Genomic DNA, 23,731 nt, shown 5'->3' on the forward strand with positions numbered 1-23,731 from the left:
CCCCAGAGATTGGAACTGCCCCTACCCTCCTTGCCTTTCGTAAACTCCGCAAAACCCACCTTTGTCGTCAGGCATGGGGGAATTGAAATATCTCCCTTGGGCCTATACAATTTATGTATGGTATGCTTGTATGTATGTCTGCTTAATAATGGGTTTTTAAAAATATTTTAAATTGTAAATTATTAGATTTGTTATGAACTGTTTTATTGTTGTTATGAGTCGCCCCGAGTCTACGGAGAGGGGCGGCATACAAATCTCATAAATAATAATAATAATAATAATAGAGGTACCACTGTATATCCCAAAGTTTAAATATAGAAGAAGCATCAGTGAGAAGGAGACATGAAGAAATAATGAAACAAATGACACGTGCCTGCATTCTATATGACCACTTGCCAGTAACAAAACACTTCCACATATGACTACCAAGAAGAAAGTCCCATTACCTTGAGTAGTTCTTCTTCATATGTAACTGCATAAAGGGTGACCGCCTTAATGATTCATTATATGAGATTTGGTAATCGCTCGGTGAGTGCAATGCAAAACAATGACTTGCAAATATGTTTGTGCAATTTACAGAGTCATATACATTCAGTGCCACGACATAACTAACTGGGTCTGTGAGGGATGAAAGAGTGTCATAAGAACTTCAAAAAAAACCTGGAGCAATGATGTGACTCATTCAACTTCTTGTAAATGCACGAATCCCAGCAACCAGTTAGGTCCCACAGAGTGGGTCTCCTCCGGGTCCCGTCAACTAAACAATGCCGCTTGGCGGGACCCAGGGGAAGAGCCTTCTCTGTGGTGGCCCCGGCCCTCTGGAACCAACTCCCCCCAGAAATTAGAATTGCCCCCACCCTCCTTGCCTTTCATAAGCTACTTAAAACCCACCTCTGCCGCCAGGCATGGGGGAATTGAGATACGCTTTCCCCTTAGGCCTTTACAATTTTATGCATGGTATGTCTGTATGTATGTTTGGTTTTTATATTAATGGGTTTTTAATTGTTGTAGTATTGGATTATTATTGTACGCTGTCTTATTATTGCTGTTAGCCGCCCTGAGTCTCCGGAGAGGGGCGGCATACAAATCCAATAAATAAATAAATAAATAAATAAATGAATGAACGAACGAACGAACGAACGAACGAACAAACAAACAAACAAACAAACAAACAAACAAACAAACAAACAAACAAGGATTGGCTATAAATTATACAGCAAGATATCAAAAATACAGACATTTAGATTCAGGATTAGATTAGATTTAGCCCTAAGTGGAGGTTTCACGGGGTTAAATTATTCAGAATTCATGTTGAGAGAACCCATGACCTTATGGTGAATTAACTCCTACCTATCTTGAGTTCAAGAAAGCCCTTAAGCAGAAAAGGATGTGATAATTTTGACCACTCTCCCATGCTGTGCCGGTCCTCTGTTGGAGTTGGTACAAGAAAGGGCAAATGGATAAAAACCCCTTTTTCCAATCCATTAAGCGGGAATGTTCAGTGACTACAATTTCTGTTAGGAAACTTCAGGATGCAAGGTGTTTTATCTAACAGGAAATGATTGTAGTACTTGCAACATTTGATCTGTAATAGACAGATAGGAAGCTGATTAATGAGTCAGAGTTGTTTGATTTATACCATAGTACTTGTACCGGCAATGAATAATTTCAAATAGAATCACTCATTTATTTTTTTACTATTGGTTCTGTGGGCTGGCTTGGTTGGCGTGGTGTGGCTTGGTTGGCGTGGCAGAAGAAGGATACTGCAAAATCTCCATTCCTACTCTACTCCAGAGGAAGGATACTGTAAAATCCCCATGGCCTCCCCACTCCTTGGGGGAAGGATATTGCAAAATCTCCATTCCCAAACACTCTGGTATTTGGTAATATTTGGTAGTACAGTGTTCCCTCGATTTTCGCAGGGGATGCGTTCCGAGATTGCCCGTGAAAGTCGAATTTCTGCAAAGTAGAGATGCGGAAGTAAATACACCATTTTTGGCTATGGACAGTATCACAAGCCTTCCCTTAACACTTTAAACCCTTAAATTACCATTTCCCATTCCCTTAACAACCATTTACTCACCATTATTACTGGTACTCACCATTGAATATGACACTTAGTGATCCTGATATTTATAAACATTATTTATTAACAATAATTATTTTTTTGTTATTTATTTGCAAAAATTATTAGTTTGGCGATGACATATGACATCATCGGGTGGGAAAAACCGTGGTATAGGGAAAAAAAACGTGAAGTAATTTTTAATTAATATTTTTTGAAAAACCATGGTGTAGGCTATTCGCGAAGTTCGAATCCGTGAAAATCGAGGGAACACTGTACACCATCAGAGGTGGTATTTGATGGTTCTCTGAACTACTCAAAATTTCCGCTACGGGTTCTCCAGAACCTGTCAGAACCTGTTGGATTTCTCATCCCTGATTCAGGAGCTTTAACTGAAGACACCGGAGGCTGAATCAGGGATCTTGTGCTTCGTGGTGTAAGGAGCTACTCTGCTTCCGAGGTAGGGGTGCTAGCTAGGGGTGTTAATTTCAAATCTGTGACTCATCCCTTTTAGGAAGTCTACAGTACCCGCACAGAGTATAGAGTTTGAGGACTAGAGAAAAGGAGGAGGAGATTGTAAGATGTTAAGAGAAGAAATTCCTGGTGCAAGAGACAGTACATTTACTGTACACTGCACGAAGGTTTAGTAATAGCTTGCCGAGTGAGTTTCAATGGTTGGATTCAGACAATGTTTTTATTTTTATTTATATATTTATTTATTTAATCCAATACATAATACACATTGAAGAGAAAGATATGTAATAATATAAGTAAAGAAAAGAATAGAAGAAAAGATATAAATGTATAGGTGAACATATTTGAAAGGAAGAAAAGATAAATGAGATAAGGAGAGACAATTGGACAGGGGACGAAAGGCACACTGGTGCACTTATGCACGCCCCTTACTGACCTCTAAGGAACCTGGAGAGGTCAATCGTGGATAGTCTAAGGGAAAAATGTTTGGGGTTAGGGGTTGACACTACTGAGTCAGGTAATGAGTTCCACGCTTCGACAACTCGGTTGCTGAAGTCAAATTTTTTACAGTCAAGTTTAGAGCGGTTAATATTAAGTTTGAATCTGTTGCGTGCTCTTGTGTTGTTGTGGTTGAAGCTGAAATAGTCATTGACAGGTAGAACGTTGCAGCATATGATCTTGTGGGCAATACTTAGATCGTGTTTTAGGCGACGAAGTTCTAAGCTTTCTAGACCTATGTATTAAATCATAAACTAGAAAGGTTTGCTGGAGATTACAGGATTTTGCTTCTGTTTTTTTTTTTAAACACTCTTAGAGTTTACAGCAGAGTTTTATTATGTTTTCAACATAGAAGCAGCAGGAAACTACTCAAGTGACTTTCAGCAACTTTGAGGCCAAAACTGGGTGGAGTTCATCCCTGCAGTAGACTTAAGATTTACAAACCACAATGACTGGGACTACATAATATGTTAAGCCCAAACCTATCAATCACATTATAGTTTAGAAATGTGACATGGTCGCAGAGCAATTTCGGGAGCCTGGTAGAGAAGAAACCAACTGTCTTGCACTGCTGAAAACATGTGGAAACTCTTTTTTCCTGGCCCAAAAAAAAGGGGAAAAAAAGAAAGAAAGAAAGAAAGAAAGAGAAAGAAAGAAAGAGAAAGAAAGAAAGAGAAAGAAAGAAAAAGAAAGAAAGAAAGAGAAAGAAAGAAAGAAAGAAAGAGAAAGAAAGAAAAAGAAAGAGAAAGAAAGGAAGAAAAAGAAGGAAAGAAAGAGAAAGAAAGAAAAAGAAAGAAAGAAAAAGAAAGAGAAAGAAAGAAAGAAAGAAAGAAAAAGAAAGAAAAAGAAAGAAAGAGAAAGAAAGAGAAAGAAAGAAAGAAAGAGAAAGAAAGAAAGAAAGAAAGAAAGAAAGAAAGAAAGAAAGAAAGAAAGAAAGAAAGAAAGAAGAGAATTGGGGAATTCTGGGAGTTGAAGTCCACAAGTCTCAAAGTTGCCAAGTTTGAAGACCTCTGGTGTATAGTTTCAAGAGTTGCCACCTCCACCCAAGCTGAGTGATTTCAGCTGTAGTGAAAATCCGCCTTGCAAAATGAACAGTAACATACTCTGATCTTCCTACCTGCATCAATGCATATTCTAGATTTTTCCCCCTGAATTTATCATTACTGAAAATTACACCCTCTGGTCTGCTCTGCCTTATTAATAAACCCTGATTCAGTGAGTCACCACCCAGCAATCAGCTGGGCAAGATTTCTCCCGCCCAAAATAAGCATCTCAAATTAAAAACAAAAACAAACAAAACAAAAAACCCCCAGGATGAATCCCTTTAAGAAGGAATGAAACTGTCAGCCATTTTATTTGATTCAAGGAATATAACATGGTCACTTAAAAGCACATTTTGCAAAATTTAGAGATTAGCCTGCGAATTAGCAATGAAAGGAAACACGATCCAAGCTAGGTCAAAAGTTCAATTTATAACCCTGATACTGAGGGGAGAAATAAAGAAAGAAGCATTTAAAGAACCCAGAACTGAATTTAAAACACTGTTACCAAAAACAAGGGTGGAGACCAGCCATGAATCTAATAATATAGAAACTGAAATGAGAAGTTTGTTTGTTTGTTTGTTTGTTTGTTTGTTTGTTTGTTTGTTTGTTTACTTACTTACTTACTTACTTACTTACTTACTTACTTACTTACTTACTTACTTATTTATTTATTTTGTCCAATACACAATGAGGGGATTAGTGGGTATATATCTATATACACATAGTAAAAATACATGATGAAGGTTATAGAGGAGATACTCATAGTAAAATATATCTAAGAAATAATAGAAAAGAAGGTATAGTAATAGAACATATCAATGAAAGAATAGAAGAAGAGATATAGGAATAGAAGAAAGGAATAGGAGATATAGGAGAGCAATAGGACAGGGGACAGAAGGCACTCTAGTGCACTTGTACTCGCCCCTTACTGACCTCTTAGGAATCTGGATAGGTCAACCGTAGATAATCTAAGGGTAAAATGTTGGGGGTTTGGGGATGACACTATGAGTTCCATGCTTTGACAATTCGGTTACTGAAGTCATATTTTTTACAGTCAAGTTTGGAGCAGTTAATATTAAGTTGAAATCTGTTGTGTGCTCTTGTGTTGTTGTGGTTGAAGCTGAAGTAGTCGCCAACAGGCAGGACGTTGCAGCATATGATCTTGTGGGCAATACTTAGATCTTGTTTAAGGCGTCTTAGTTCTAAACTTTCTAGGCCCAGGATTGAAAGTCTAGTCTCATAGGGTATTCTATTTCGAGTGGAGAAGTGAAGGGCTCTTCTGGTGAAGTATCTTTGGACATTTTCAAGGGTTAGATTGGACAGTGACCTTACTGGATTGAGCATTTATTCAATGGGAGCATGATTTAAACTGTTCTATAATTTAAATGTAGGTTGCAAAATCATCCGAACTATGCTAAAAAATGAAGTTGGCAACTACAAGCATATGATATGAGAGAGAGAGAGAGAGAGAGCGCTCTATATTTATTTATTTGTTTGTTTGTTTGTTTGTTTGTTTACTTATTTATTTGGATTTGTATGCCGTCCAACTCCCAAGGGACTCTGGGTGGCTCACAACTAGAAAATAACACATACAACGTAATATGCAAACTCCTTAAAACAGTTTAGAAAAATTGAAAACCAACAATTAAAAACAATTAAAAGAGTTTATTATTGTTATTGTTGTTGTTGTTGTTGTTATTGTTATTATTGTTGTTGTTATTATTATTATTATTATTATTATTATTATTATTATTATTAATTGGATTTGTATGCTGCCCCTCTCCGTAGACTCGGGGCGGTTAAACAACATGCATGTCATTAATGGCCATATCATGATGATATACCATCTGATCAATGGCCCCAGGCTTGTTGGAAAAACCAGGTCTTTCTGGCTTTCCGGAAGACCAGTAGAGTGGGAGTAGTCCAGATTTCGGGAGGCAACTGGTTCCAGTCAGTGCAGCCACAGAGTCGGAGCAGCCACAGAGAAGGCCCTCCCTCAAAAGCTCTAGTAGAGTGTTGCTTAATTTATAGACCTTCTAAAACTTCAAGCAAAAAGCAAAACAATATATTTTTTCAGGATAACTTTGACATTTAAGGAATATGTGATACCTTGGTAGCAGACTCAATTACGTGCTACAGTTTTGAGAAATGCCATGACTGAAGAACAAAGAATTCCTTGAGTATATTTTTTGGCCACTATAATTATTTAAGGAATGAAAGTACCATAAAAAAGAGAATTATGACAATGCATAGGACCAAATGGCAATTTTGATATGCTGATTGCATCATATTGCAGTATAATTGGAGTGAGGTGGAAAATTTCCCAAAGCTAAGGCATTTTGCCACCACTATCCTCTGGAACCATTTGTGTGTGTGTGTGTGTGTGTTAGGGGAATTATTATTTTTTTCTTCTGAACATCCACAGAAGCCAAGTTTCCAGAATTGCACATGCATTGCCATCTTGTTTTCGGCTTTTTTGGGGGAGGAATTTTTTCTGGATTTTTTGGCACTGCACATGTGTGGCGGGGGAAGAAGCGAACTGACAGCAAGATAAGTTAAACACCCCCCCCCCCGGTATGTTGGTATATTCCTAAGTACAAGAGAAATGTAAGCTCCATAAAAATCTAAATAAGTATGATTTCTAGAAAGACTCTTCAAACTTCCTTAAATCCCAGCTAGCAAAGCTTACATTTGTATAACTAATTAATGTACAGTGATACCTCGTCTTACAAATGCCTCGTCATACAAACTTTTCAAGATACAAACCCAGGATTTTTTGTCTCTTCTTACAAACTATTTTCACTTTACAAACCCACCGCCGCTGCTGGCATGCCCCACCTCCGGACTTCCATTGCCAGTGGAGCACCCATTTTTGCGCTGCTGGGATTCCCCTGAGGCTCCCCTCCATGGGAAACCCCACCTCTGGACTTCTGTGTTTTTGTGATGCTGCAGGGGAATCCCAGCAGGGGAATCCCAGCAGTGCAAAAACGGGTGCTTCGCTGACAACGGAAGTTCGGAGGTGGGGTTTCTCAGTGAGGGGAGCCTCAGTGAAATTGCAGCATCGCAAAAACACAGAGGTCCGGAGGTGGGTTTCAAGGACTTTGGTGTTTTTGCGATGCTGTGATTTCACTGATGCTCCTTTCGCTGGGAAACCCCACCTCCGGACTTCCGTTGTCAGCAAAGTGCTCATTTTTGCGATGCTGGGATTCCCCTGCTGGGATTCTCCTGCAGCATTGCAAAAACACAGACGTCCAGAGGTGGGGTTTGTTATGGAGAGGAACCTCAGGGTAATCCCAGCAGCACAAAAACGGGCGCTTCAGCTGACAAAAGGGGTGAATTTTGGGCTTGCACACATTAATCGCTTTTCCATTGATTCCTATGGGAAACATTGTTTTGTCTTACAAACTTTTCACCTTAAGAACCTCATCCCGGAACCAATTAAGTTTGTAAGACAAGGTATCACTGTATTCTGTTTGACCTCTGAAATCAGTAGACATGTACATTTATAATACTGGCCAGTTATTTGGCTGTTATTTCATTCATACTTCCAAATATACAGCTCAAACTGTGCCAATCTGAACCTTCTTTACTTATTTAAAATAGTTTATTTGTTGCAGATATAACAAATATGTATTTTGCATAGATATTTTTGAAAATAAAGAGTATTAAATTTGATGAGTTTTGAAAACATTCTGCCTTTTAAATTGAACAACTGGGAGAAAATTTCCAAAGAATTAAACAACAAAACATAAGATTCTAGTTTTCTTCTATATTTCAATGACCACATATTATGCTAAATCATTTGGGTGGGCTCAGATGACAAGCTCTCTACATGGGGCTACCTTTGAAAAGTGTTCAGAAACTTCAGATCGTGCAGAATGCAGCTGCGAGAGCAATCATGGGCTTTCCCAAATATGCCCATGTTACACCAACACTCCGCAGTCTGCATTGGTTGCCGATCAGTTTCCGGTCACAATTCAAAGTGTTGGTTATGACCTATAAAGCCCTTCATGGCACCGGACCAGATTATCTCAGGGACCGCCTTCTGCTGCACGAATCCCAGTGACCGGTTAGGTCCCACAGAGTGGGTCTTTTCCAGGTCCCATCAACTAAACAATGCCGCTTGGCGGGACCCAGGGGAAGAGCCTTCTCTGTGGCGGCCCTGGCCCTCTGGAACCAACTCCCCCCAGAGATTAGAATTGCCCCCACCCTCCTTGCCTTTCGTAAGCTCCTTAAAACCCCCCTCTGCCGCCAGGCATGGGGGAATTGTGATGCTCTTTCCCCCTAGGCCTTTACAATTTCATGTGTGGTATGTCTGTATGTATGTTTGGTTTTTTATATTAATGGGTTTTTTAATCATTTTTAGTATTTATTGGATTATTATTGTACATAGTTTTATTACTGTTGTTAGCCGCCCCGAGTCTCCGGAGAGGAGCGGCATACAAATCCAATAAATAAATATAAATAAATAAATAAATAAAATATTATTGTTTAGTGTGATATGTGAACCAGGAGTGGGTTTGCTCCCTCCTACACCTCATGAGTGCGCCTTGTGGGCACGTATACGAGTTACAAAAAATAAAAAAAAACTCACAAAAATAAAAAAAGCTCACAAAAAACAAAGCCGAAAAAAAAGGTGGTGACCGCATGCTGGAACTCGGCTTCTGAATATGCTCAGAAGGAAAAAAAATTCAAAGAAGATGGCATCACCCACGGACCGGCATCGGCCTATCCAGTTCAGTGATGTCATTGTGATGTCACCAACGGGTCACTACTGGTTTGGGCGAACCGGTCCGAACTGGGTGGAACCCAACCCTGATGTGAACCCAAACATACTATGTATTTTTGAAGCATTTGAGGCTAATACAGAGAGAGCAGGGGGAAAAAAAGGATAAACAATTGTAGAGAGACTGTGGAAATGGCCTTGAAAGAAATATTCAGAGGCCATTGTAAAATTAAAAAGGGCCGAAGCATTCTGGAAAAGTAGATAGTAGGAGGAAGAGTCTCGCGTTCTTTCTTCCTTCTCTCACTAAGGTATAACAGAGAAAGAGGAAAAACACAATCTGAGTTTCAAGATACCAAGGGAATTCAGTGGCTAATACATTCAAATAACCAACTAAATAAATCCTGCTAATACAGTATATCTCAATAAAACGTATCATTTTCTCGTGGAGGCAATTTCCTAATCTGGACAACCTTGAAGTGGTGACATCAACCATGCAAGTTTTATACTCCCTCCTAAGAGAGGCAGAAGACCTTAGTCTTGTTTGTAGAGATGGCATCTGACCTTCAAAGTGACCTTCTGTCTGCAGAGTACCTTGCTGAAGCTTTATTGCAGAGGTCTTCAAACTTGACAACTTTAAGACTTGTGGACTTCAACTCCCAGAATTCTCCAGCCAGCTATACTGGCTGGAGAATTCTGGGAGTTGAAGTCCACAAGTCTTAAAATTGCCAAGTTTGGGGACCTCTGCTTTATTGCAACACCAGCATTTACAAATAATTAATAAACTACGTGAGATGCCATGATGCAACTAATTCAGCATTTAGGATGATGTTTACTTCAGCCAATACTGCATGCATGCATACACATCTGATTTAAAGTTATTTTCCAGAGATGCACCATGCAGTGAATTATTTAGATCTTATGAATTTTGAGAAGGACTTGCTGATGAGATGAATTAGTGAGATCGTTTGAAAGACCTGTTCCAATGTTGCATAGTAATAGATGGCTGACTAGAAGAACTGAGGTAGGAGAGAAATGGCAAAAGGAATTGGTTTTACATCTTCTCTTCCCCCCCTGGTCCTTCTTTTGATAGCCTTCTGAGAATCCAGTTCTTGGGAACCCATGCAAATTGGAACAGAAATAAACATAATTTTTAATAACAACAACAACAGAGCTGGAAGGGGCCTTGGAGGTCTTCTAGTCCAACTCCCTGCTTAGGCAGGAAACCGTGCACTACTTCAGACAGATGGTTATCCAACATCTTCTTAAAAACTTCCAGTGTTGGAGCATTCACAACTTCTGGAGGCAACTTCTGTTCTACTGATTAATTTTTCTAACTTTCAGGAAATTTCCCCTTAGTTCTAAGTTACTTTTCTCCTTGTTTAGTTTCTACCCATTGCTTCTTGTTCTACTGTCTTGTTCTTCTTTGTGGCAACCCCTGAGATATTGGAACACTGCTATCATGTTTCCCCTGATCCTTCTTTTCATTAATTCAATTTTCAATTCAATTCAATTTATTAGATTTGCATGCCGCCTCTCTCCGAAGACTCGGGGCGGCTCACAACAATAATAAAAACAATATTCCAGCGAAAAACAAATCTAATATTAAAAAGCACATAAAACCCTATCATATTTAAAAAAGCAAACAACATATACATACCCAAACATAAATATAAAAAAGCCCGGGGGAAAGGTGTCTCAAATCCCCCCTGTCTGGCGGTATAGATAGGTCTTGAGTAATTTACGAAAGACAAGGAGTGTGGGGGCAGTTCTAATCTCCGGGGGGAGTTGATTCCAGAGGGCCGGGGCTGCCACAGAGAAGGCTCTTCCCCTGGGGCCCGCCCAACGACATTGTTTGGTCAACGGGACCCGGAGAAGGCCAACTCTGTGGGACCTTATTGGTCGCTGGGATTCGTGCGGTAGCAGGCGGTTCTGGAGGTACTCTGGTCCAGTGTTATGCAGGGCTTTAAAAGTCATAACCAACACTTTGAATTGTGACCGGAAACTGATTGGCTATACATACTATATATATATACAATACATACCCAGTTCCTGCAACTGTTCTTCATATGTTTTAGCCTTCAGTCCCCTAATCATTTTTGTTGCTCTTCTCTGCACTCCTTCTAGAGTCAACATCCTTTTTACATCGTGGTGACCAAAACTGAATGCAGGATTCCAAGGCCTTACAAAATGGTATTAACACATTGCATGATCTTGATTCTATCCCTCTGTTAATGCAGCCGAGAACTCTACTGGCTTTTTTGGCAGCTGCTGCACATTGCTGACTCATATTTAAATGGTTGTTCACTAGAACTCCAAGATCCCTCTCACAGTTACACAGTTGAGTCCCTTTTGCTCCCAGGAAAGAAACAGAGGAAGTAAGATCTGGGTTCATGTTCTTACTACAGAACTCTCCGATGAATAACCAAATCTTGCACAGATGACATTCATGCCTCTGATTCCTCTATGAAATTCTACACCCATGTAAAACTACAGATGACACAGCAAAAAAGTTGTAGGAAAAAAAAGACAGAGCCCGTGGGTGGAATCAAGAGAGTAATCAGCCTGGAATTCAGAGATGGGTTCCTCCTGATTTGGACCGGTTTGCCCGAACCGGCAGTGACCTGCTGGTGACATCACAATGATGTCACAGAACTGGTTTGGTCGGTCCTGGTCTGTGGGCGCTGCTATATTTTTTTGAATTTTTAATTTTTTTAAAAAAAATATTTCTTCTGAGCATGTCCGGAAGCTGAATTTCTGGCACTGAGCATGCAATGTGTTTGGCTTTTTATTATTTATTATTTGGCACTGCGCATATTGTGCATGCGTAAAGCATGTACAAGTCCATGTGGCGTGCCCACACGATGTGGGAGGAAGCGAACCGGCAGCAAGGTAAGTTAGTACTTACCCCTGCCAGAATAGTTATGTTCCCGCAAATAGTCTAAGTTCAGCCCCTCTTGAATTCCATTGACTCTTTTTTTTAAAAAAAATATTTTTTATTATTTTTCATTAGACAAACAAGAACAAACAACATTCAACATTCAAGGAGCTACCATTGCTCCGCTTGTCGCAGAAGTCTAACTAGTACAGAAAAAAAACCCCTAACTATAATCAGATCAATACAGAAATATAACACAGGCACTCTATGTTCTTGTTAAATTTAACTCTGTATTCTTTATGTTAATTAATTTTCTATCTATAAAAATATCAAATACTTAAACTAATAATAAAATATAAAAAATAACACTTTAAAATTTATAATATTACAAAATTTCATTGACTCTTATACATAGTTCCCTCTAAGCTGAGCAGTGAGCAATCACTCACTTAAAAATCATCATCAACTCAGAGTTTTCCAAACCTGCCCAGAAGCCGAGAGGGAAAGAGTGAGAGGGAAGGAGAGAGAGAGGAAGAGAGGAAGAGAGAGAAACAGGTAGAAAAAAGAGAGGAAGGAAAAGAGAAAGAAAATCAAAATCTAGTTTGAAACTAGCTCAACTATTTAAGTGGCATTTTGATATTGATAGAGTTGCCCTATTATGAGCTCACTGTTATAGACACACAGTATTTATTTATTTATTTATTTATTTATTATTTCTGTGCCACCCAGTCCTGAAGGGACTGCCGCTCAGACACTATACTTTTCCGCCCACCCCCCAAAAAAATTAGAGGGAACACTGCTCTTATATAGCACCAATTTAATGCTGATTGTTAGTTGATTATAATATACAGTAATGAACAATAAATCAGCTTAAATGTAGCCTAATGTCTCATTCTGATTTTTTTTTTTTTTTGCCTCTTAACACACGTCCTCAAATCATGCCAATGTCAAAGCCTTCATAAACTTTGCTGGGTTCTCTTCCAAGACTTCTGAAAGAGGGACTTTCAGAAAGTCGTGAAGAACTCAGACAGCTGAGAGTCGGTAAATTCATCTTATTAGACCTGTTATTCTTGGTTTAGATTCTGTTTTAATTTAGACTCAATATAACTCCCTGTCCCTAAAGAAATAAGGGTGCCAGCTATTTTTTTAGATGAGATTACAATATAGAGGTTTAATTTATCAATTCAGAGGCTAGAAAAACCGGTTCTGGTGGAATCAATAGATAGGCGGACACTATGAGCTGGATTTGTACAACTTGCAGTGTGCAACTGGCAATACAAAATCACATGAAGTCCTTTATGTGAGGTCTTCCTCACAGGTTCCATTGTGCTAGGGATTAATCAGCTAAAATTACACGATCCAGATATGCACTGGAAGCATGGAGCAATTCCCCCCCCCTATCATTGAAATGACAATACAGTGTTCCCTTGATTTTCGCGGGTCCGAACTTTGCGAATAGCCTATACCATGGTTTTTCAAAAAATATTAATTAAAAAATACTTCACGTTTTTTTTTCTACACCACGTTTTCCCCCGCCCAATGACGTCATCGCCAAACAATTTTTGCAAATCAAGGGGTGCAGTACAGCACTCTACCTGCTGCGCCACCCTGGCTCTTTTTAGTTCAAGCACTAACAAGATCATTATGGAGGACCTCTAGGGTCCTCCATAGACTGATTATTCACCTTTCACTTTGGAGGGAGGTCAGCTGCCCCACCTCCTTTATGGGAAGAAGTGTTACAGCTCTTGCCTTAGAAAGAGTGTTTGAAATCCTGCATTGGGTTGTTAGATAGCTCTGGTGACCAAAGCTGAGGGCAGATGTCAGGGACTAAATTTCATCCTGTCATTTTGTTGCCAAGCAGAGGCTGTGCCCAGAAAGCCAGCTGGCTTGCTCTTCCTTCTGAATTCCCCATCGCCTGGGACTGTGTATCAGTGGATCTTATTACTAATCTCCTCCCGGTATTAGCATTCTACTAATTGTGGATTAGTTTACAAAGATGGGTTGCTCGCTTCCTTCCTTGCAAGGGCCCCTAGAAGCTCAGGAAGCAGCATAACGTTTTATGTAGATCGTATTTTTAGGTACACAAACCTAGGGAACCATCTCTGTGACGGCTGCTGTCAATTTATTTCCCAGGTTTGGATGGCTCTCTTCCAGTTATTAAACACTGAAGTCTATTTGTCATATTCTCCAATACCTGGCTCCTGATGTCAGAAGAAACATGTAAGACAGGTTCTGTGATGATTATTCACCAATAATTCTGTTAATTATTAACAAGACATTGGACTGAACTGTTGCCACATGCCAAATTTGCCTACCACAACTCATCAGCATGTCTCCTTTTTAGGCACAAGGGTTTCTCCTCCCACATTTTGTCGTCTAGAATTCCTGCATCTGCAGTTTCTTATGCTTGAGACTTCCTGCAGGAGAGGCAGACTAAAAGTTTTGGCAAAAAGCTGTATATAAGTGACCACAAGAAAGTGGCCAATATTGCAGAACAAAGAACCTCCATAGATTTTCAACGAAGTTTTTGACTTCTCACTAATCCTCTAAAAAGCTGGAGTCAAAGTTCATTCCAGTAAGCAACATTCCAGTGGTTGAGCAAATAAATCCAGTTGCCTTTCATCTGCAGTTGCCTGCATCAATGAAGTTTCATCCTGTTTTCCATCAAATACTACTTGTGTAGAGAAAACCCCTCCGCTTCCCAACCCAACATAGGACAGCTTCACCTTGCCCTCTGCTGGTCGGAGAATTAGAAACATAGAAACATAGAAGACTGACGGCAGAAAAAGACCTCATGGTCCATCTAGTCTGCCCTTATACTCAGTTCAATTCAGTTACTGTGGACTTACCAACCACGCCTGCTGGACGTTTGTTCCAAGGATCTACTACTCTTTCAGTAAAATAATATTTTCTCACGTTGCTTTTGATCTTTCCCCCAACTAACTTCAGATTGTGTCCCCTTGTTCTTGTGTTCACTTTCCTATTAAAAACACTTCCCTCCTGAACCTTATTTAACCCTTTGACATATTTAAATGTTTCTATCATGTCCCCCCTTTTCCTTCTGTCCTCCAGACTATACAGATTGAGTTCATTAAGTCTTTCCTGATACGTTTTATGCTTAAGACCTTCCACCATTCTTGTAGCCCGTCTTTGGACCCGTACAATTTTGTCAATATCTTTTTGTAGGTGAGGTCTCCAGAACTGAACACAGTATTCCAAATGTGGTCTCACCAGCACTCTATATAAGGGGATCACAATCTCCCTCTTCCTGCTTGTTATATCTCTAGCTATGCAGCCAAGCATCCTACTTGCTTTTCCTACCGCCCGACCACACTGCTCACCCAGAATTAGAATTATTGACCAAGTGTGATTGGACACACAAGGAATTTGCTCTCAGTGTACAGGAAAGAAAATATAGATTTGTCAAGAATCATGTGGTACAACACTTAATGATTGTCATAGGGGTCAAATAAGCAATGAAGAAATAAATCAATATTATTAAAAATCTTAAGTATACAAGCAACAAGTTACTGGAATATAGACTGGAAACTGTTCTGGATTTTAGTCTCAGGGAGAAATTTCTGGGGTATCTGAGTTATATAGCACCAGATAAATCATGGGAAAATGTAGCAGATTTCTGCACTCCATCCCATGTACAGCAATACTACAATTTTGAGGCTAGTTCCATGTATGTGATCTGCTACAAACTGACTGTGGTTCCAAGATGAAGATATCAGCCCCACTAGGTAGGGGAGACCAATAAATCTTTTCTGTAGTAAGGCTGAAACTACCTTTTAAAAGGCTGGTTGTAATTGGTTGCATTGGTTGCCGATCAATTTCCGGTCACAATTCAAAATGTTGGTTATGACCTTTAAAGCCCTTCATGGCATTGGACCAGAATATCTCTGAGACCGCCTTCTGCCGCACAAATCCCAGCGACTGATTAGGTCGCACAGAGTGGGCCTTCTCCAGGTCCCGTCAACCAAACAATGTCGCTTGGCGGGCCCCAGGGGAAGAGCCTTCTCTGTGGCGGCCCCGGCCCTCTGGAACCAACTCCCCCCGGAGATTAGAACTGCCCCTACTCTCCTTGCCTTTCGTAAGCTCCTTAAAACCCACCTATGTCGTCAGGCATGGAGGAACTGAGACATCTCCCCTGGGCATATACAATTTATGAATGGTATGTTTGTATGTATGTTTGTTTAGTAAATGGGGTTTTTAAATATTTTAAACTACAATTTAGATTTGTTATGAATTGTTTTATTCTGTTGTGAGCCGCCCCAAGTCTGAGGAGAGGGGCAGCATACAAATCTAAATAATAAATAAATAAATAATAAATAATATCTTCAGGGCCACCTTTTGCCGCATAGCTCCCAGAGGTGGTCCTGAAGATATTATTAAGGGGCCACAGGGTTGGCCTTCTCTAGACAGTGTTGGCTGGCGGGGCTGCGAGGGAGGGCCTTCTCTGTGGCTGCTCCAGCTCTCTAGAACCAGCTACCTCCTGAGGTCCATACTGCCCACACCCTACTGACCTTCTGAAAAGCTGTGAAGACCTGGTTCTGTCGGCAGGCCTGGATCCATTGATCAATGCAGTACCACGGCCAGAAAAAGATATGAATGGTATTTTTAAATGGTTTTAATTTTTGTCTTTTCATATTGTTTTTAGATGTTATGCACCTCCCAGAGTCTGGAAGGAGTTGGGCGGCCTATAAATAATAATAATAATAATAATAATAATAATAATAATAATAATAATAATAATAACAACAACAACAACAACAACAACAACAACAATAATAATAATATAACAGAATCTTGTTATACTTCCTCTTCGCTTGTTATAATACATTGAATTGGGGAGGTGTCTGTCTGAGCTACTTCCAAATATTAGCTGGACATCCGGGATTCAGAAATGTTTGACCACTTATTGCCTTGGCAATGGAGCTGGCTTATCTCCATCAATGCCTTCTTCCTTACTCTTTACAGAAGATGAGTCTATGTTTCCCAGCATGATGGGTTCGCACGAGCAGACAAGGATACAGCCAGGGTAGAAGAAGGAGTGAATCTGTTGTTCATGATTCTGACCTAGTTTTTTCTTTGCATACAGGGGGAAAGCTTGGGTCAAAGTTGGTACAGAGGACCTTGAAGATGGCCTTGGGGAAGATATTCAGAAGCTATTGCAAAACAGAATGACAGAAGCATTGCTTAATCCCGAGGAAGGAGGCGTTTTTAGGAAGAGATTCAAAGTGGCTCCCCCTGATTCACCCAGGTATAGAGGGAAGGGAAGCCAAACAAGGTGCAAGGTTCTGCTAATATAAACTCAATCTCAATCAAGCTTTGTTCTAGTTTTCCAGTCAGCCTGTTTCCTGATCTGGACAGCTTCAAAAGAGATAGTGACATTTCTATGGACTGTGCTGTGCCAATATATATTTTAGGCAAAACTTTTATTGAAAGTTATAATTACTAATATTGTTACAGCTTGATAATTGCTTTCTGGACTCCCTGTTTAAAAGTTGAATAAAGCTTGATAAAAGTAGAATTAAAGCTGTTTAAAAGTAGAATTAAAGTAGTCTTTGGAGAGGGGCGGCATACAAATCTACCGTGTTTCCCTGAAAATAAGACAGTGTCTTATATTAATTTTTGCTCCCAAAGATGTGCTACGTCTTACTTTCAGGGGATGTCTTATTTTTTCCCAATTAATTGTATCCTGTATCCTGCTGCAGCAAAAATGCATCCAAACACGCAGCTGCATGTTGGATGCGTATTGGATGTGTTTTAAAACTAATTGATGCAGCGTTTGGGGATGCAATTTATGGACAGCAGTGTTATATATGTTCTGTTCAGGAATGTTGCGAAATGAAAGGTCTCCTATGTCTTACTTTCAGGGGATGCCTTATATTAGGCAATTCTGTGAAACCTCTCCTATGTCTTACTTTCGGGGGTGACTTATTTTCGGGGAAACAGAGTAATAAATTGAATTGAATTAAAGCTGTTTAAAAGTAGAATAAAGTTGCATATAGTGGTGTCAATTTTTCCAGTGATTTCCAGTGATTTGGGAAAACCTCTGAACAAAATACAAGCTACAGGTAGTCCTTGACTTATGACCACAACTGAGCCAAAAGTATCTGTTCTGAAGGGAGACATTTGTTAACCTGCCCTGAGTTGGTTGAGAGGGGTGACATAGAAATCTAAACAAACAAACAAACAAACAAACAAATAAATTTCGCCCCAATTTATGACTTTTCTTGCTAAAGTTGTTAAGTGAATCACTGCAGTTGTAAGGCTACTAAATTTGGTGACTCCATTGACTTTGCTTGTCAGAAGGTCACAAAAGGTGATCACATGACCCCGGGACACTGCAACCATCATAAATATGAGTCAGCTGCCAAGTGTCTGAATTTTGATCAAGTGACCATGAAGATGTTGCAACTGTCATAAGTGTGAAAAATATTAATAAGTTGTAACTCTGAACAGTCACTAAACAAACTAATTTAATCAATTTAATCAATTTAATCAATTTAATCAATTTAATCAATTTAATCAATTTAATCAATTTAATCAATTTAATCAATTTAATCAAATTTAATCAATTTAATCTAATTTAATCTAATTTAATCTAATTTAATCTAATCTAATCTAATCTAATCTAATCTAATCTAATCTAATCTAATCTAATCTAATCTAATCTAATCTAATCTAATCTAATCTAATCTAATCTAATCTAATCTAATCTAATCTAATCTAATCTAATCTAATCTAATCTAATCTAATCTAATCTAATCTAATCTAATCTAATCTAATCTAATCTAATCTAATCTAATTTGATTTAAATTTGATTAAATTTAAATTTGATTAAATTTAAATTTGATTAAATTAAAATTTGATTTAATTAAAATTTAATTTAATTAAAATTTAATTTAATTAAAATTTAATTTAATTAAAATTTAATTTAATTAAAATTTAATTTAATTAAAATTTAATTTAATTAAAATTTAATTTAATTAAAATTTAATTTAATTAAAATTTAATTTAATTAAAATTTAATTTAATTAAAATTTAATTTAATTAAAATTTAATTTATAGGCCGCCCAACTCCTTCCGGACTCTGGGCTGCTCACAGCATCTAAAAAAGAATATAAAAAGACAGTTAAAGCCCATTAAAAACTATTCATATCTTTTTGTGGCTGGATTTAGATAGTACCGCATTGATCAACCACCCAGGCCTGCCGGCAGAGCCAGGTCTTCACAGCTTTCTGGAAGGCCGGTAGGGTGAGGGCAGTACGGATCTCAGGAGGTAGCTAGTTCCAAAGAGCCGGAGCCCCCATGACCCCGCCAACCGACACTCTAGCTGACGGCACCCGGAGAAGGCCAACCCTGTGGGCCCTAATTGGTCGCTGGGAGCTATGTAGCAGAAGTTGAGGGCTTCCTGTATTTTCCCACTCTTCGTTGAGCAGGAATTTGCTTGTCAGCTTAATATCTGTCCTGCTTCAACTTTGTCATGTTAAAGTTGTGTTAGCAAATAGCCTTCGGCTGCACGAATCCCAGCGGCCGATTAGGTCCCACAGAGTTGGCCTTCTCTAGGTCCCGTCGACTAAACAATGTCATCTGGCAGGATCCAGGGGAAGAGCCTTCTCTGTGGCGGCCACGGCCCTCTGGAATCAACTCCCCCCGGAGATTTGAACTTCCCTTACTCTCCTCGCCTTCTGCAAAATGCTGAAGAGACATCTCTGCCGCCAAGCATGGGGGGATTAATCCCCCCCTTTTTGTTTGACCTCTGTATCATGATTAGTTGGATTGAATGTGTATGACTGTGTAGTCGATGATTGCTATGACAATGTACAGTATTTTTAAATTAGTTTTTAAACTTTTTAATATTGGATTCGTATTTGTACTGTATTATTGTTATGTTGTGAGCCTCCCTGAGTCCTCGGAGAGGGGCAGCATACAAATCTAATTAATAATAATAATAATAATAATAATAATTATTATTATTATTATTATTATTATTATTATTATAGCTTGCATCTAATAGACAGATATGTTTCTTCTCCCAAAAAGGTTTGACAGATTTATTTTGTGAAAGAAAATGCCAATTTTAAGCTCCAGTGTTGAAAACATTACAGACTTTTTGGTCTTGTTTTCAGGGATTCCTGTTGCAGTTTCTTGTTTCGCGGCAGATTCATTGACAACTACGTTATGAAAGGCGTGTCTCAGATTGAGACAGAAACATAAGTGAGTCATGAAAACAACTTATCAACATTTGGCTTGATGAGGTCTTTCCAGAAAATAGGTGTGCCTACCTGAATTGATAATGTAAAAGAACAAGCCGAACCAATAAGAACCAAAGGCTCTTTTCTGTGAAACTGACACTTCTTTGAATACTCTAAACTAGGGATGACGAACCTTTTTTCCCTCGGGTGACAAAAGCATGTGTGTACACACTATCAAACCTGCGTGAATGCCAGCACCCATAATTCAATGCCTGGGGAGGGCGAAAATTGCCTCCCCTGCCTCCTGGAGCCCAGAAACAGCCCATTATCCAACTTCTGGTGGGCCCAGTAGGCCCATTTTTCACCCTCTCCAGGCTCCAGAGGCTTCCCTGGAACCTGGGCATGGCAACAACACCCTCTCCCATCCCCTTGAGGCCCTCTGGAAGCCAAAAATGCCCTCCCAGAACCTCCGTGCAAGCCAAAAATCAACTGGCCGGTGCCCCCATGTGTGCTGGAGCTGAGCTAGGGAAACAGCTCATGTACCAGCAGGTATGGCTCTGTGTGCTACCTGTGGCACCCGTGCCATAGGTTCGCCATCACTGCTCTAAAGCTATTTCTGATCATCAGTAGGCATATTGAAATTTGATTGTTCCTTGGCCCAAAGAAGGATGCATGACATCACGTCTTTCTGGGAAGTAGGTTTTAAGCAACTCTGTTTGAAAGACTGCTTTACCTTGAGTGCAAGCCACCAGAGTATGTACAGAGATGGATTGCTATTATCGGGCGCTACCAGTGCAACTGTGCACACAGCTTTGATTGTTTTGCGTGTGTGCGTGTGTACCCCAGTGTGTTTTTACTTTCGTGCATGCACAGGAAGCAAAAAACACGCTGAAATCTTGCAAGGGCACGCATGCATGTGTGAAATTTTGGTGAATTTCCATAGGACTGGCATTGGAGTGGCCGCACACAAATTGAGCTATGCAGCCAAGCATCCTACTTGCTTTCCCTACCGCCTGACTGCACTGTTCACCCATTTTGAGATTGTCAGAAATCACTGCCCCTAAATCCTTCTCTTCTGAAGTTTTTGCTAACACAGAACTGCCAATTTATTTATTTATTATTTATTTATTTATTTAGATTTGTATGCCGCCCCTCTCCGCAGACTCGGCCAATACAATACTCAGATTGAGGATTCCTTTTCCCCAAGTGTATTATTTTACATTTGGAAACATTAAACTGCAGTTTCCATTGCTTTGACCATTTAGAGTCATCGGCAAATAGGCAAACCTTCCCTACCAAACCTTCCCCTATGTCACTCACAAACATATTAAAAAGAATAGGACCCAGAACAGACCCTTGTGGCACACCGCTTGTAACCTGTCTCTGCTCAGAATACTCACCATTAACAATAACTCTCTGATGTCTACGCTTCAGCCAGCTGCAAATCCATTGAACTATCCAGGGATTAAGTCCAATCTTCAGTAATTTATCTATCAGCTCTTTATGTGGAACCATATCAAAGGCTTTGCTGAAGTCCAGATAGGCAATATCCACGGCACCACCTTGATCCAACACCTTTGTGACATAGTCAAAGAAATCAATGAGATTAGTCTGACATGATTTGCCTTCAGTAAAGCCATGCTGATTTGGGTCCAATAAGTTATTGTTTTTTAGGTGCTGATTTATCCTCTTTTTGAGTAGAGTCTCCATCATTTTAGCTATAACTGATGTCAAGCTAACTGGCCTGTAGTTACCAGCTTCTTCTCTACTGCCCTTCTTGTGGATAGGCACAACACTGGCCATTCTCCAATCCTCAGGAACATCTCCCGTTAACTGTTAGGGTTTTGCAGATCCTAATGTGTTGTACCACATGATTCTTGACAAACGTATCTTTTGCTTGTATGTACACTGAGAGCATATGTACCAAGACAAATTCCTTGTGTGTCCAATCACACTTGGCCGATAAAGAATCCTATTCTATTGAGTGGAGGGAAAAGTGAGGTTCTAATTATGGAGGCAATATTGTGAGTTACAGTCTTGACACAGCAGAAAAACAATCAGTTGGGGAGGGGGGGAAGTAGTCCTAGCAGGTCAGTTAAGGTCATTCCTCTTGCTTTTTTTAAAATCGGAGAGGAGGTGTTTTAGGGAGCCCCAGGGCAGGTGCATTTGGAAATAGTTGGCCAAGGTAGTTGAGAAATAGGAGTATCAACCACTATCTGGTTGATACCTTTACACCCTCACTCTCTCTCTGCTGCAAACCTGACTGTTCCTAATTACTACCTCTATTAGGAAATCCCTTTTGATTCATGGTCTTTGCGAAAAGGAGAGCTTGTTCCTGGATTTGCTGCCACGCAATGAATCATGTGCACCTCAGCTCTGGGCTATATTTATCGCAAAACTGGATAGACAGTTGTGAGTCAGTGTGTGTAAACACTTTAGAGTTGCCTTCTCCTTGGATGGGTGTCATGTTGCATGAATAGAGTTCCCACCATGTTTTCACAGCGCTCAGAGGAACCGCCCCTTCACCTCTCGTGAACCCTGCAGAAGGATTACACAGTAGAATTCTATTAATGGCACCTCTTCCCTTCTCCCTAACCTTTTCCTGCAAGCCAGGAGCAAGTGATTTTGAAGTCTGAGAAACTTTACAACCCAGATTTTGTCCATTTTTAGTGTTAAATATTAAATAGGTGGCAGCAGATAATCCATTTATCAGGTGGATTAAAAGGGTGAGATACTTTTAAATTGCCAAAAAAGTCAAAGCAATGTGCATGTGTGATATTGGTATCTCTCTCTATATGTAGATTGCTCTGAGTTCGGGTTTTGCCCCGTGTAATATTTTGCATGTCTATGTGACGTTTCGGTGAAATCACATTCACCATCATCAGGCTGAAGTTGTAAGCTTCGTGCTGCTGTAGATATTTACAGCAGCACGAAGCTTACAACTTCAGCCTGATGATGGTGAATGTGATTTCACTGAAACGTCGCATAGACATGCAAAATATTACACAGGGCAAAACCCGAACTCAGAACAATCTACATACATATACCTGTGAAAATCTACGAAAACAAATATCTGTCTGTCCGTCCGTCCGTCCGTCTGTCTGTGTCTGTTTCTGTGCCTGTGTGCCTGTGTCTATGTCTGTTTTCTGTCAAATCACCTGGTATACCAAAATATGGGAGGGAACATACTGCTTCCTTTTGCCTTTCAGCCCCAAGCTTGAAACAGATGTATGCTGTTGTTGTTGTATATAGATGTATACAGATCTGTATTGTTGTTGTAAGCCATCCCGAGTCTTCGGAGAGGGGTGGCATACAAATCTAATAAATAATAAAAAAATAATAATACTAGTCTCCCTTTATTTCTTTGTCAGTAAAAATGTTATATACAGTGGTACCTCTACCTAAGAATGCCTCTATTTAAGAAATTTTCTAGATGAGAACCAGGTGTTCAAGATTTTTTTGTCTCTTCTTAAGAACTATTTTCTACTTAAGAACCCGAGCCCGGAAAAAATTCCCAGGAAAATTGAGAGCAGCACAAAGGCCCGGCCAGTTTCCTGCCATTCACCCTTTAATCCCGGTCATTTCGGGCTGCCTCCAAGTCCCCCCCCCTTTTTTTAAGCCTTAAAGTTTTGGAATTTTTTGATTCCCCTCACCTCACCTTCTTCCTTCGGCAGCGACTGTCCTCCTCCTCTTCTTCCTCCTCCCACCCAAATTCCGAGCTTTTATTTCTTTCCTAATGGGTTTGCACGCATTATTTGCTTTTACATTGATTCCTATGGGAAAAAATGCTTCTACTTCCAAACTTTTCTACTTAAGAACCTGGTCATGGAACGAATTAAGTTC

At 39.7% G+C, this 23,731-nt stretch overlaps 1 protein-coding gene across 1 annotated transcript in view; it reads left to right on the forward strand.

Annotated features, from left to right (window-relative positions):
- TMC1 (transmembrane channel like 1) overlaps nucleotides 1–23,731 on the forward strand; it is a 142,984-nt gene that overhangs the window by 13,232 nt on the left and 106,021 nt on the right. The window contains exon 3 of the mRNA XM_070736891.1: nucleotides 16,786–16,947. Within this exon, the coding sequence (XP_070592992.1) occupies nucleotides 16,786–16,947 (162 nt within the window). The remainder of the gene's footprint in view (nucleotides 1–16,785; nucleotides 16,948–23,731) is intronic.

Source organism: Erythrolamprus reginae, chromosome 2, assembly GCF_031021105.1.
Source record: "Erythrolamprus reginae isolate rEryReg1 chromosome 2, rEryReg1.hap1, whole genome shotgun sequence".
Lineage (NCBI taxonomy): Eukaryota > Metazoa > Chordata > Lepidosauria > Squamata > Dipsadidae > Erythrolamprus > Erythrolamprus reginae.